Source organism: Athene noctua, chromosome 20 (genome assembly GCF_965140245.1).
Source record: "Athene noctua chromosome 20, bAthNoc1.hap1.1, whole genome shotgun sequence".
NCBI classification, from domain to species: Eukaryota; Metazoa; Chordata; class Aves; order Strigiformes; family Strigidae; genus Athene; species Athene noctua.
The window spans coordinates 9,312,497-9,328,574 of record NC_134056.1 but is presented as its reverse complement, the minus strand read 5'-3'; the positions used below and the strand labels follow the sequence as shown (position 1 = coordinate 9,328,574).

General features: G+C 42.4%; 1 protein-coding gene across 1 annotated transcript in view; it reads left to right on the top strand.

Moving 5' to 3' along the window:
• Window positions 1-16,078, top strand: part of PAPPA (pappalysin 1) — a 183,070-nt gene that overhangs the window by 16,509 nt on the left and 150,483 nt on the right. Inside the window, exon 2 of the mRNA XM_074923417.1 lies at window positions 9,781-10,849. Within this exon, the coding sequence (XP_074779518.1) occupies window positions 9,781-10,849 (1,069 nt within the window). The remainder of the gene's footprint in view (window positions 1-9,780; window positions 10,850-16,078) is intronic.

The window sequence follows — 16,078 nt, the reverse complement described above, 5'->3', positions numbered from 1 at the left end:
CACAGTCTCAGGGCAGAACAGCAGTCCAGAAGGATTTGTAGGCTCTATGTTGTAATGACCTATTCCTGTGACTTTGGCTTCAGTTGCAAACAGAAAATATAGACCGAAGACCTATCAAAGGTAATTAGTGCTTTGAGACAGGATTTCGTTTCATTTGAGCCATCCCTAGCTGGATACTATTCCTCAAAATTCAGATTTAAGCCAAGTGCTCAAAATGCCCCAGTCTGCTCCCTGAAACCCATGTGCACGTGTATATATAGGCCTATGCACAGAGAAAGTAGTACATGTACATGCTATTTCGTTAGTCTTAATTTCTTTGGTTCCAAATTTAACCAGAAGTGGAAGGGCTGAAATAACACAAGAAAGGTTGGACATACGATATTTCCTGCTGCTCAGCTAAACACAAGAATTGCCAAAAATCTTCCAAGGTAGCTTGTTTCTTTTACATTTTTCTCTGAGTTCTGCAGACTTGAGAAGGTCAATTACTTTTGAGAAGCATTTGACTTTGGCAACGCTTATGGAAAGCGAAGTAGAATTATGACCCTTTGGACGTTTGCCCATCGCTGTCCCATCTTGTCCTTTAAGAACTAAAGCCTGAATTTTCAGCTACAGCCTTTGGTTTAATAGGTGTGAATTTGTTTCTGTACACTTCTAAGACATCATGAGTATCTGTGTGAGAATTTTCTTTTAGATGTCTATTTATTTGTGCTCACAGATCAAGTGATCACTGATATTTGTAGGGCAAAAATACAAGCTCAGGTATTTCCAGGAGGAAAATCATACCAAAACAAATGAAATTGGATTCAAACTGAGCAGAAAAATAGAGCTCTAAAATTATATACTTAGGTTAGTATGTGGTGACTACAGCCTATCTGGAATGCATACTATAATAGTTATATCATGTTAGAGAGGCAGGTTTTTTCAGCAGGATGTTTCCTAGAAAGCAGAAATATCTCTGTGGTTTGTGTATGGGTTTGGAACTTGTCTGCAAGTATGGAGCGGGGAATTTGAGGCATGAAATAGTCATGATTAGAGAAGGCCCGGATCCCTTTCAAAAGCGACAGCAGAAAACAGGCACAATGAGCTCCGTTCTGCCTGCTGTTAGTGCATGCTGTTCCGAGTATTGCATCGGAGACGCTCCTTATAAGATTGGTAAATTCCTCAGTTGTTTCTATTAGTACAGGAAAGATGCAGTCATATGGCAAAGCCAGATGCAATAAGATATTTGAGTCTGGAAAAGATCTAAGATATTTATACAATAAGATATTTAATTCTCACGAAGGCAAAGACCTTGCGTGATATAAATCAGTGTAAATTCACTGGAACTACTCAGTTTTGCATTCACAAAGTATCTGCCCAAGAATGTTCTCAAAATCCAATTAAATAACTAGAACTGTTTCATGTGGAAATGCCCCTCAATTATAAAGACAAATCTAAGGTATCATGATGTGATTTTTACAGTCTCTTTGCAGGGTGCCCTAGTTTGCATTCATGGAATTTTTTGGTTTTGTTTTGTTTTTGTAATAATGTGGATGTTGGCCATCTGTCTGATCCTGGGAAGGTTGTAAGGTTGTCCCCGCTCCCCAGGTTCTCTTCCCACTCCCTCACTGATCATCATGTTTGATTTAGGTGCCACTAGATTTCCTTCTTTGTTCTCTAGCCCTAAGCTCCCCCCCACAAACACACATGCATTGTGCAATGGTGTAAAAGCTCTTCTCTCTGCAGCTGGGAGTAGTAACTGCTCAGCTGGTTCCAGTGCTGCCCTAAAGCTGCTGTAAAGGTCAGAGACAAGGGAATTCTAAAAAGCAAAACAAGCTGTGTTGTTGTCCCCCCTTCAATGCTGGCTGTGTGTTTTGATCAGCACCACAAGCAGTCTCACGCGTAGGCCTCCACTTCTCATTGCTCCGTGTTTCTGGCCACCGAGGGGGTTCCGTAGGGCAGCATGTCGGGCATTTTTCCAGCGTGACTGTGGGGCTTTGCCGCCACTGCAGCTGACTGAGTCGCGGTGCTTGTCAGGCACAAGGCACATATTGAGAGGAAATGCCATATTGAACTCCCCGTGCGCTGATGGGTACTGTGCACGGTCATCTGATGGCACAGATGTGCCCCTAATAATCCTTCCAGGAGAACGTTTCCTCCTGGGATGCTCTGGCCATCTGATCTGCTCTGAGGTATGCTGACCTATCTTGACCCAGTTTATGATCGATTCTCTCTGCTGTTTTCTAAAAGGAGCCCAGAAATACCCCTTTATCATTTAGATTGCCTGGAAGTTATGGTACTTGTGTGTCTATTCCTTCCGTAGAAGATACTGTCTATGTTTGCTCTCAAGCATTAACTCTTACCAAAGGGAGGAAAGCCACTCCGTGTTAGCATGCACGAGAGTAAATTTCTCTGTAGGGCTTTGATAGCTAATCAGTATTTGGCTAATAGTGCAGGAAGGAGGAGACGTGGAAGCAGAGATAACGTATGTTCCACCGAGCATGCTGCTGGGTACGTTTGTCTGCGTGTGTAGAGTGACCCTTATGCTGGTGTGCCGTTGTATTTATGTCCTTTTTTGCAGGCTTGCGTGTGCTTCCAGTTTTGTGTGTGTTGTGCATGTGTCTGTGAAAGATGGATGATCTTCATGCATGCCTCTTGATATGTATCCGTGTATTTTGCAACATCTGCTTTTAAAGTGAGAATGCTGTTAATGCTGGATCTCTCTAAAGGTGAATACACTGCCTCAGCTACAATAGGATGGTTAATTCGTAACTTGGGTCTGCTGATCAGTGAGCAGAGATAAGCCTGGAAGTTGAGAGGTGTCTTAACGTCCCTCTGAGCCAAACCGATGAACTTACTGAGGGTTTTCCAGTTTATGAAAACCCTATATTTGAAGGATATCTGGGTTTTCATAAACACTAAACTCTGCTTTATTATCAGTGGGCCACAGTAAAGTGTCTAAAACTGGCAGCCACCAACCTGAATGCTTGTCGGACTCAAGACTGGTGCAAAGCCTCTCATATTTATGACATACACCAGTGATTCTCTGAAGGAACATGCTGATGGCTGCAGAGTTTATGACTTTAAGTGAAGTAGTATCCAAACAAAGCCTGCCTGTACTATCTTAATACTGTCCCTATGTCTGCAAGTGTTATGATCATCTCTAATAACATGGACACATACTGGTTTTCCAAGCTTCAAGCAAAAATATTCAGTTGTTTCTGAGAACAAGGCAGGAGAAATATATTGTTTTGTAGATATTAGAAAATCGTTACTCTTGTTCTCTGAAATGTTCCCATGGTCCCAGACTTTATAGCAGGGACTGAAGTTTGACCCTTGTAAAGGATGTGCTTTTTGCTATCCATCTAAAAGCCCACCTAAACCTAGTTATTAGATCATAAACAGTCACAGTTTGTTAACCGAGTACCAGTCTCCACTGGTTCTGCAGCTTTATTGTGAAATGCTTAGGGAGATGTAGATAAGAAGCCAACCTTCCCACTAATACTTGTTTACGCTGATGCTGTACACAAAGGAGCCCTTGCAAAAGCAATACCCAGTCCGAGGGTGACCCTGTTATAATACTGCAAGGACTGAAGCTTGCTCCTCTGTGCCATCTGGTTATGCAGCGTTGTGTGTTCACTTATACCTCAAAATCCTCACAATCTAATAATTTCTCACTAGCCCCTGCCTACCAGATCTATCTGCAGTAAGCTCTTATATACTGTTAGTGGGTATATTCTCACAATAGGCTCAGTGAAGTGTCACTAATATGATTGTCCATGCCAGTGGCTGCTCTGTTGCAGCCTACACGATTTTGTTATCAGAAGGGAATTATTTATGTAATGTTCATAACTAACCAGCCACTACAAATTCATGTTTTGCTGTTTTAGCTGTTCTCACCTCCCTGTTTTCAGGCTTCAAGGTATCTCACTGAGCGTATGAGTGACTGGGAATTTGAGAAATGGTACAGAATATATGCTTAATTTAATGCTAAATAGCAATGGTAATGGCAATGGTAATAAAGATTTTGATATTGCGAAGAGCCTTGGGCCAAATTCTCAATGTTAAATAGGCATAGCTGTATTAGGCTCTGTAGTTCTACATGATAAAGATCTTGTCTTTAATGTCAAAACAAAAGGAACTCCATCCTTCTGTCTTAGTTCTGAATCCTATTGCATAGCTTGTAAATGATAATATCTGGTGTGAATTCAGCTAGATTGATAGCAGCAGCAAACATCCCCTTTTTGCCAGCTTAAGTAGTACATTGCCACCTGAGCAAGTCTCAGGTGGTTTGCTTGAGCCACTCCTTGTCTCGGGGGGCGACCTCAGGAGGCCTCTTAGCTGTGTTGGAAATGGTATAGACAGAGATGTTGCCTTAAGTACTCTGGACTTTGAATTATTTAACTATTGTGGAAGGAAGTGGGGGTTGGGGGAAGCACGGCAAAGGAAAGGAGAGATTATTTCTCCCCTTTGTAAAACTATATTGGGTTCAACGTCATACCATGAAATATCCAGTGCAGAACTCAAGAACTGCTCCAGTGGATCTTCGCTGACTTATCCAATTGCATGGAACATGGGGATACTTAACCCAAATCTGTCGGTTTTAATTATTTTCCTCTGGACAGATAAAAGCTTTCTATAGGTTCCTGTAGAATATTTGCTCTTTCAAGCGTTCCTCTGTGCTTTGATACTAAACGATTAAAGCATGCTAAAGAAAAAAACAGCCCCAACCTTTAGCTCCCTGTTCTTGGGCCCCCTGACTGCAGCTTTGATTGTTGACCTAAATTCCCCTTTCATAACTGAGTCCTGTCACCTCTGGTTGGAGTCTCCCAGCAAAACAGGCACAGGCAACTTTCAGAAGTGCAGGGCACTGTTTTCCGTTCTGCCTTGCACGACTGTGACGGGCTCCGCAGCACACCTGATGTGTTCAAAGTCAAACTGACCTCCTTCTTCCCCTTCCCCCAGCCTCTCAGCTCTGGGAACAGAAAAAATAACAAGTCCTTCTTTTCCATTTTTTCTTTTTATTTTTTTTTCTTTATTTTATTTTTTGTTTTTTGTTTTGGTGTTTTTTTTTCTTTTTTCTTTTTTCTTTTTTCTTTTTCCAATTGTGCATCAAAGTGGGGAAATTTTTTCTGCATAAAGAATTAAATTCTCAAGTAATTCTATGGCTAGGCTGATTAGCAGGAAGATTGCTGTTAGCAAGATGCAAGAAATGGCACTGAAGTGAGGGAGGGAAGCCTGGAGTCTGTTATTGATAATATTAAAGTGGATTACAGCAGCTTGCATGGGCTACTTCAGCCTCTCTTCTTTCAAACTCTGCCCGCAGAGTGCTACTTATGACTCCAGCAGCTACAGCCTCTAGCTGTGAGTTCCCGTTTCTCTGTGGCTGCTGCTGATACACATCTGCTCCAATGTCAGCATCGTGAGTTTGGTTACAGCAGTGCCTCGTGCCCTCACCCAGGACTTTCTTCCAGAAGTTCGGCAGCGGATGCTACACGCTGTGCTCATGCTGCCAAATCCTGTGCAGTGCACAGGGCCCTTGTGAGGATGTGGCTCTATTTAAGTCCCCAGCAAAGTCCTGAAAGCAAACTGGGATATAAATCATACACTGGACTTGGTTAGGCCCTCCTAGAAGAGTTCAGCTGGAGAGTTGTTACTGGAGCAGTTGTGGGTCAGTAGCTGGAGAACTGAGATTTCACTTGTAAGAAAAGGGAGAGACTATATTTCTGGTTTTCCATGTTTGGCTTTTGGCTTTCGGCCTTTGGATTTTAGTTTTCCAGCTCCCCAGTCTTTGGGTGCCTAGGAATTTACTTTTGCTATAAGGGACAAATGTCATGGGACTGGAAGGAGCCTCGTGGGCCATCAAAAGTCTGTCTTTGGCCAAACATACAGGAACGTGGCATCTTAGTCTGTTCATGCACTTCTCTGGAGTTGTCTGTAAAGTGACTCACTCCTTTGTGGGGAAGGAAGGTTACCAATGCCTCTTACTGGAAAGCTGAACTAGCACCTCTTCTTTTTTTTTTTTTTTTAATAAAAAATAAAATTCCGTTTTAATCCCTTGGGTTTCAGCAACAGAAGCTTTACAGGGAAAAAATCTTTCAGACTAAGAAGTTATAAGGGCTGTCAGTATCCTTCGCAGCTGTAGCTCCATCCCTTTCTAGCAACTCAGGGCAAGCAGAAGTGAGGAAAACTCTTTGCTGCTGTATGAAGCTTTTACATATTTTTTTAATCTAATTGCTGTGGGGAAAACAAACACCAGTTTTATTTCGCACCATTTCTTGGCTCAGAAACTTCAGGCATATTCGCCAAACTGTGGTTTTGCAGTCATTGGCTTAAGTCTCACTTACCATGAGGCCTCTTTATACCACTCTTGGTTTGTAAAGGGATATTAAGTAGCTAAAAATGTCCTTTACCGCATTATTGTAAAGAATTCTCAGTGTAAATGAGAATCTAAACTCTGTATGGTTTTTATGTAAATGTTGGTTGTGGTCACAGCTGAATTTTGAAATTTGGAGTGTCAACCATTGTAAGGGGTGATTTTACTCAAAACCAGCCTTGTTTGGGGTAAAAGAGGCCTCCTCTTGTTTAAAATGTTCTTAATTATGTCTGAGAAATAACTCATGGCTATGGAACCTTTTACTAAATTGAAATAAATTGTGAAAACATCAAATTATTCAGTTTTCAGAAGTTCTGGCAATTATTTCACATGTCCCTCTTCCAATGGCTTTGCCCTTATTAGTTGTCATAGAAGAAGCAATAAATTCTTTTATTATGACATCCAAAGTCCCATCTGAAATTAGTTTCATTGTGCTGGGGACAAAACGGAAAAGTGACACTCCCTTAGCCGGAGGATTCTTAATCTGAAGCCAAAAGTAAGTGAGGGATTGGGAAAGTAGGTATAACACACAAGCAAAAGAAGGTCATAAAGAACCGGTACAACTTTGCAAGTTATAGGGAGTGTGGGTTTCTTATCCCTTTTCTCACTCTTTTCCTTTCTCTTAAGAATAATAAAACAAGTCTTGCTGCTGAAGGGATTGTGTTCAATCCATCTTTTCATCAAGAGTTGGATGTCTGTAATAGTAAAAGTTTGAGAAAAGAATACCGTACGTGGCATATGGATTCAGTAATGACCTTTGCCCTAAACTAGAAAATGTAAGGAACTGGAATAGTAGACTGTTTTAGTTCAGCAGCTTTCATACTGGCATGTTCAGTGGTGTCCCTATTGTCACTGTTTTTTTTCTTTTTCTGCCCTCCTTTGGCTCCCTGTAAATCTTGAATTGATGGCAGCTGTTTGAGCCAAACTCAAGACACGTTGCATCACATCAGGGTTTAAATGCTCAAAGGCAAGGGAGGATTGCTACTATTCTGTAGTATTCCTCCAGCAGCTCCATCTGTTCAGCTGAGGTCAATCACTAGCATCATGCAGCACTTCAGAGAGAGAGGAAGATGTTCTTTAATGCTGGCTAGGAACCTGAATTTCCATTCCACAATTATTTATTAGTTCTTTGGGAGAATATTTCCAGCCCTGGTCAGTACAAAAATACAAAAAAAAGTGACCCTTAAAGACTGTATGGTGGACTTCCCCAAAGCTGGAGACCCCAGAAGCCTGTTGAGGACTTCCAGCTGCCCGTCCAACAGCAGGAATGTTGGATGCCTTAAGAAACAGGTGGAGCTTGTGCAGCTGCCCTGTGCTCTGCAGTTTTGCTGGACAGCAAAGGTGACAGGAGACAGTGGGGAGCATGGCCGGGCTGGGCTGACCTTCTGTGCTGGCAGTCAAAACAGCCGAGGGAGTCCCCGGGCTTACCCTGGCCATGGTGAAGACCCGCAGCTTCTCAGAAAGATTTGTTGGGACTAGCCCATTTCTACATCACCTTCCCCGCTCTCGCCATGTTGGCATTTCTTGATAGGCAAAAACTCTCTTAGAAAATGTCTGACCAGCTCTAATGGTCTTATTATGAAATTTTTATAACTTATTTTTTAATGACTTATTTGGAAGAGGGACTTGTCTTGCCAGCTGTCTTCTCATTCATTGCAGTATTATCCACCCACTATCGTTGGACAATACCTTCATTTGAGGTTCATAAAAATACAGATGTTTATGGGCTCTCATACATCTGAAAATGAATGCTTTCTAAAAATATTTATTCCATAAAGAAAAATATAAAACCACTTAAAAAACAGACTCCAGGTCATTGGTAGCTTTGGCTTTCGTGTCACAAATTTCTCGGGTAAATATCCATCCCAGCATATGTCATCTTTTTGAGCATATTTGTTTTTTCCTTCCCTGTTTCTCCTCCTCTCCTTTCTCGTGATCAGAAGTAGCAGTATAAACTAAAAGCTGGTCTCAAAAAGGTTTTGAACTGAGTGCGCCCTACAGATGAATAAACACATTACCTTCCGAACCCTGGGATCTCTCTTCCAAAGGAAACAGGAAAAGGGGGAGCTCAGAGTCCCTAGCAAAATACCAGCATGCAGAAAAAAGTCCTGCTTAAATTTTTTTAACTTTCCCATCAGAAGACTTTTTTTACAGGGGGAGGAGGAGGAGAGGGGAAGGGTGTGAGGAGTGGGGGGAAGGTGGGTGCTGGGAGAGGGGAGGAAAAATACAGTGAATGCTCCTGTAACCTTTGCTCTGTTGATACTAGACAAGACTGCACTGTTAATGAGTGATTGTTAACAGATGGCTGTTGAGCAACTTCGTCAGAAGCAGAAGATGTTATTTGGTGGTAGTGCTGGGAGGGTGAGGGTGCAGGGGTGAGGTAAGGGGATATTTAGTCTTTTCATGAGGACTGAACTGTCAGAGATTTATGATTTTCGTTTAGGCTTTTGGAAGTGGAGGCTTGGGGGAAGGATTGTTTTCTATGCGCTGATAGTAGAAAGACTGTTTGGTGCTGAAGGCTCCAACGATTATTTTTTCAGTTGAGGGGTGTCCCTGCAGCCTTTGAGAACTGAAAGATGGAAAATTATGTCTTTAACTTGACAAATCTCATGTCCCAAACCAAGTAGCAGTGGGCTCTTCTCACCACTTGGAGCTGTCAAGACTGGTTGAGAGAGCTTTAGGTGTGGATCCACGCTTTGTCTATGAGAGAAATCATGAGTGTATATTCCCCGTGGTGCACCGAATTGTTAGCAAGTGTGTGTGTGAGGGAGCAGGAATCTTTCTGAATGTGTCTGTCCATCATTCATGTTTCTTGCCCTTTTCTGCTGTAGTATAGACCTTGTTCAGCACATCCAGCATACCAGTGTATGCCGTTTCTGTACTGGTTTTTATTGGCCATGAATTTGAAGGTAGCCTGGACACATTCCATTCTCTCGCTGTAGGATTTGGGTGCTTGAGACCATCCAGGTCATTGAAGCTGCTCAGTGTCTCTCCAACTGTGCAGTACTTAGATTTTACACCCGTTTCTCCCCTGGATTATATTAGAATACAGAATTCAGGGGTGCGAGGTATGAGTGTGATCAACAAGGCTTAGTTCTCAAGACTGCTCTTATTTTCAGCTAATGATATATGGCTTGAGTGAAGGTAAGAACCAAATGCACAGCACAACATTTTGCTGATAGGAATTTGCAAAAGAGTTTTGGTTTTTGTTCAGGAAAGGGGAATGCCATTTGTACATGCAAGTGGCAAATCTTGACCTTTAATAGCAAGTCTTAACATGACCTCCCACAATCATACACTAACATTCTAACACACGTAGATGAGAGTGTGTATATGCATATAGAGAGAGATTAATACAATTTAAAGAGTAATTTCTTCATTCTGTCATCCTTATTTATTCATATTTCTTTTTTGGGGGCACATAGGACTGTATGACAAATGTTCTTACACCTCCCGTGACCGAGGATGGGTCCTGGGGATTAACACCATCAGTGACCAGGGGAATAGAGACCCCCGCTATTTCTTCTCTCTGAAGACGGACCGTGCTCGCAAAGTAACCACCATTGCAGCACATCGCAGCTACCTCCCCAACCAGTGGGTGCATCTGGCTGCCACGTATGACGGGCACCTGATGAAACTCTATGTGAATGGTGCCCAGGTGGCCACAAGCGGAGAGCAAGTGGGCAGCATCTTCAGTCTTCTGACCTTGAAGTGCAAGGTGCTCATGGTTGGAGGAAATGCCCTGAACCAGAACTATCGGGGTTATGTAGAGCACTTCAGCCTCTGGAGGACAGCCCGGTCTCAGAAGGAGATCTTGTTGGACATGGGCCAGGCAATTCACAGACAAGACACGCCTCTACCTCAGCTAGTTCTTCAAGACAGTTTACTGAATGTGAAAAACACCTGGTCTCCCATGAAGGATGGCAGCAGTCCTCAGAGCAAGTTCAGCTATCATCATGGCTATTTGCTGGATACCAGCCTAGACCCTCCTCTCTGCGGACAGACAGTCTGTGACAACACAGACGTAATCGCCAGCTACAACAAGCTCCCCAGCTTCCGCCGCAACAAAATCGTTCGCTACCGTGTGGTAAATCTCTACGATGACAAGCACCAGAACCCCACCGTCAGCCGGCAGCAGATTGAGTTCCAGCATCAGCATTTAAATGAGGCTTTCAGCCGCTACAACATCACCTGGGAGCTGGAGGTGCTGGAGGTGAAGAACTCTTCCCTTCGCCACCGACTCATCCTGGCTAACTGTGATATCAGCAAGATTGGAGATGAGAACTGTGATCCTGAGTGCAACCACACCTTGACTGGGTACGACGGCGGAGACTGCCGACACGTACGCCACGCGCTCTTCAACAAGAAGAAGCAGAATGGTGTGTGTGACATGGATTGTAATTACGAGAGATACAACTTCGATGGTGGAGAATGCTGTAACCCAGAGATAACAGAAGTCACCAAGACGTGCTTTGACCCATATTCTCCTTACAGGTAGGCAATTTTTCAAACTTTTCATGATCATATTAATGAATATCTGCCTAGTATTGATCAGCCTGCTGCCTGTTGAACCCTTGTGTGGTTGTCACTATGGGTTTTGGAGTTTGTAATTAATATTTTTTTTCTTAGTATTTGGCTTACATTACAGTTATCCAAATGCAATCTCAGTAATGGTCTCAAAAGTGTCTTACCATTGAACTGGTATTCTCCATCTAGGCTAAAGAAAGTGCTAAAGATCAAAGATGCCAGCTTTGGGACACCCATTAGTTGTTGGTTATCAACAGTATATTGTAGCATTGCACAGTTTATTTTAACCGTAGACTCTTAGGAGTGGGTATTGGATGTCATAGAAAGCTCATATGTATGTGGAGAGGGAAGAGCCCCTCAGGCATGGAACAGAACATAAATACTCTTAGGTAGACTTTAATTCTGTAGGACTTCTTTGAAGGTAGGCAGGTAGGTTATTCTATATTCTTAGTGCCATGAGTACAGCTTTCTGTAAGCATGGCTGTGGAGGGACAGCTGAGTCTGTGGGCTATGAGCAGGGAGGTGGGTACAAGGATCCTGGCAGTGCTTTTTCACACATTGGGTGGGTAATAGAACTCTTCTGCTCCCCTTTTTATATATATGAAAACGAGGGTAGTGGCACTTCATTGCAAATGGCAGGGCAACTTTCTGTGGGTGGAGTGAGTTTATAAAATCCTGAGATCCTCAGCTAAAGGCTTCTTTGTGTTGTAGTCTGAAGAGAGGCATCCTTGAATAATGTGCATCAGTTGAATACCATGTACCCACAATTCTCCAACTTGCTTTTGGACATCTTCAGATAAGAGTTGTTATATTTAAGTAAAAAAGTGTATCCTGTGAATGAGTTAGAAATATAAGCGTACAGAAGATGAAGGTTAAAGCTGAAATTCTGTTGTCTGTATCCCATGTTACAGGTTGTTTAAGGCAATTCATGGAGTCATGGGGGAAAACCTCTAGATGGTCAGAACACCCTGTGTTGTCAACACTAAAGTTCAGGTTAAGAGGGAAAGTATGTGCTGTTCTGGAGTCCTTGCCATTATAACAATTCAGGCTATATTTGTAACTTCCTTAGAAGAGAGAAGTTTTTAAACAACATTATCAGCTCTACTGGAGCCTTAAATACACATAATTAAGCTGCAAAGAAATGCTTCCTTTCCATTTATTTTTTTTAAACTCCAGTGGGGTTGATTTTTAAAAAATCCTTGTAGCTCAGCTTGACTTCAGTCAGTTGCCAGTGAACAAAGCACAAATGAGGAAATACTTTAAATACTAATGATTGAAAATATTGAAAGGAAAAATACCAATCTTTTAATACTGTTCAACTGGAGAGGAACACAACTAAGCAAATATCATCAAAGGCATAATGCAAATTGGATTGTTTTAGCACCGTAGTTCTGAGAACTCGAGGTGTTAGTTATAACAGCTATGACAATTTTTAGAAAAATACATTATTTTTAATCTGATAGTACCCTTTTATCACTTGTTCTGTGACCAGCATAATACCCATACAAAATGAAACAAGAAAAGCCTTGTAAATGTTAGCTGACAGATTTAAGACTGTGCCTTAAAGTTATTCTGACATACAAAGATGTTTCTATTTCAAATGAAGTCTTTTTGCTGCACAGATTGTACTTGCACAAGCGCAAGCAAGAAATTTAGTTCCAAAATCTGAAGTTACCTTAACACATCATCGTTGCTTTTCGTACGCAGTTTATGTTCCTGCCATACAACCACCTTGCTGAACTTGTCTGGAGGATTTGCATTTCATGACACTGAGCTCACAGATCTTCTACATGTTCCTTCCGGCTTGAGCAGCACCTCCTCTTGACTGACACACTGGAGTCAGTGAGGGAGGCCTGAAGGTCCTCCTCCACAGTGTAGAGCCTGAGAAAATCCACAGATCCTCCAAAGATGTTGGAGTTCATCCTCTGTTAGATTTTATTTATTTATCCTTGTGTGTTGCAAGGCAGCGTTGATCACTGGCAATGAATCCAAGAAGGGCACTAGAAGGTACTTCATCTCTCTGGAGCCTTTATTTGGTGGCTGATGTGCTTGGGCTAAGCTCATACCCACCACTATGATGGGTGTTTGCACTCAGTATGGCAGTTGGGTCTGTGGACTTATCAATGAGAATTGTAAGGCTGAACAGTGCTTTGAGTATTTAGGCTAACAAATACAGGTTTGGGGCAGTGGCTTTGGCAGCAATGCCTTCATTGACTAAAAGGGTGAAGATTCAAGCTCTATGTTTTGCTTTGGTATTCCCCTCAGCATCATCCCCTTGAGAGAGATTTCCATGCCAATGAGTGACTCAGTCAAAATCTGTGACTCAGTTGGCACCATCTGGGCCCATTTTGCATCACCAGTCCCTCTTGTCATCACTTTCATTGGCAAAGAGTCCTCAGTCCCCTCTAGTGCAGGCCTCACACCACATCAGTGAAGACATCTCCATAGCCACTGAGAGCTCACAGCTCATTCCAGGTATTTCCTCTGCCAAAGTTCAGTTTAACAATAGCAGAAGAAAGGGAAAGAGCCTTCAGTCTGGTGAGAAGAGTGGAAAAAAAAGAAGAAATGGTACCGATAAAAAGTTTCCTGAGCTTTGTGCTGTAAAGACTCTTCACAGTCTTCCTTAGTACTGGAGGGGCCTTCAGATGCTACAGGGTTTTGTCCCTTCTACATCCTTAGTGTCAGCAGTTGTAGCCAGCTGTTCACCACACAGAGTTTATTCCTCAAATACTTTTGTCCTTTGGAACCAACCAAAAAGTGCTAATGCTTGATTAATGCTGTTATAAACAGGAACCCTCTTCATCCCCAAAAGATGATGTCTACGTTTCCAGTCACTTCCAGTCCATCAAACCTCTATCCTGGGACAAAATTGCTATGTGTCTTGTTAAAAAAAACTCTGTGGAAGCTTCTTGACTTCGTGCAACCACAGATGTAATATCACTGGAACAATTTCAAGATACTTCCAGTCTGCATTTCAAATTTCTTGTGATCCTTTTGGCACCTTGGACAAAGTGCTCAGGTATTTTGATGGTGTCCTTCAATCACTGTTGTGGTGCAACTATGGTGATTTTAGAGTTGATCCCAGCAGCAGAGTTTTTTGTTTTGTTTTGTTTCCAACCTCTCTTTCTGGCACCTCTCCAAAAACTTTTTCTTCCAAAGAGCTGAGATTCTGTGCCATAGTCAGGTACCAGCAATGTTAGTGCATAGACATTTAAGTACAGTGACATATCTGTAAAGAAGCTTGCCAGAAGGACAGTTCAGAAAGACAGGACTGATGGATGGGGAGTCTCCTCTCACAACTGCTCAACAGAAAAGCTGGAAACATTGTGGTACCGACTAGACCATCTCTCCTCTTATTTAATAGCCTACAGGGAAGAAACAAAGGACGGCTTATCATTAGCCACACAGCAGGCTTTATCCAAGAATATCTGCCTCACTTCTTTTTATTAATTTCATAAGAGTGTATTTAGTCCCAGCACAAGATTTACAAATATTGTTAAGCTTTTCTTTATTTCTCTAATTCTGGGAAATTAGAACATGCTAAGGTCATACAGTCTGGCCCAATACAAAGGGAAGAAGCAAGGATAAACACACTTGCCAGAGAGACACATTCCTTGTATTTTTTGGGGTATTGCTGGTTACAAAATAGGGAAGATTTTGAGCTCATGACACCTACCATGGCTCCTTTTCAAAAAACTTGAAACAAACAGCAAGGGTTCATAGGAAATCATGCTCCGTAAGTGCCATTTGATGTGGCAAATTCTTGCACCATACTATGGTTAACTGAGCCGTTCCTTTTATGTAATATTGGGCTTGAACATCAGCCTTCACCACAGGATCGCATGGGCAGATAAGAAAGCACTCCCCTTGATGCCTTCTTAGGAAAACACTGATGAAATTCCTGAAACAGTAAAAGCTACTGGAGTCTCTTCAAACTCCCTCGATTCATACAATCTACTGAACACTTGCTGGAAATCCCCTCAGAATAACTGACCCTGGAGACAGGCTTTCTAAACATCCACATGTGTGCCTTGAAGGCTCCCACAACCCTTCAGTTCTGCCTAAACAAGGGACAGGGATGAGCTGAACAAGCTCCTGCAGACTCAGGGTGACACCAAACCTAAGAGTGTCCAGTGTCCTGCTGATCTCACCCTTTTCTGCGACCTTTTCCAACACTTGTATTGTGCAGTTCAGAAAAGCTTAGCGTTGCACCACATCAGCTCGCTCGAGATTAAGGGCATTGGCACATTCCAGGCGTACGTAAATTAGACCCTGAATACACGTTTGAACAAGTTGTAGAAATTTCCGTAGTGGTTTTGAACAGCAATGAGTATTGCAGAGCCTTGTATGAAGAGCACACTCTGCTCAGCCATGTGGATCACAGCAGTAGTGTTGGAAGGAGACGGTGGCCGGCTAATCGACAGCCTAGGTCAACCTTGTATAGATGGCTGAGCTGTGGCTGCACTTCAGGGCTCCTCCATGGAGTTTCTGATCAGATCAGGCTCTTATCTCTTTTTCCTTCTCTTCCACTGGAAATCTTTTCATGGGGCTTCTTTGCAAAATATGGTCAACTCACTCTGGAGGAGGGAGGCAGACTTAATGCCCTTTTCTTGGAGCTAGAAGAGTTGTAAGAAATACTCCTCGATTCCCAATAGAGGACTAATTTCCACTTAATCCTAAACACTAAAAAGAACAGAAGAAATTCATCAAAGCTCTTCAATTCAGGAAGCTTGAGAACTTAATCCCCTGCCTCGAAGAGACCATTGTGCAGCTCTTGACATCAAAGATTTCTGCATTCGCACAGGTATCCGACAGACGTATAGAAAATACCTGAGTTTTTGTCTAGGGATTCAGTGTTAAATGTCCAGATCTTTAATTACCATCCCCAGGGCTGTTTCAGAGGTGGAGAGATAACAGTCTCAAGGACCGATTTGCTGTATCTTGGTAGTTGTCACCCAAAAGCCACATCCCAACAGGAAATCCTCTGTTCTTTCTGTTTATTCTGTCCTCTATTCCAGATGTCAGGGATGTTAATCAGCTGGGAGGAGTTGCATCTGTTCCCATGCTAGCAACTGACATTTATAAGCCTAGTATTGAATTCTGTTATAGACAGGACTTCAGTACTAAAGAAACTATTTCTACGTATACGATTGCACACCCTAGGAACAGTAGGAGTTTGCTCAATTTAGCTTGACC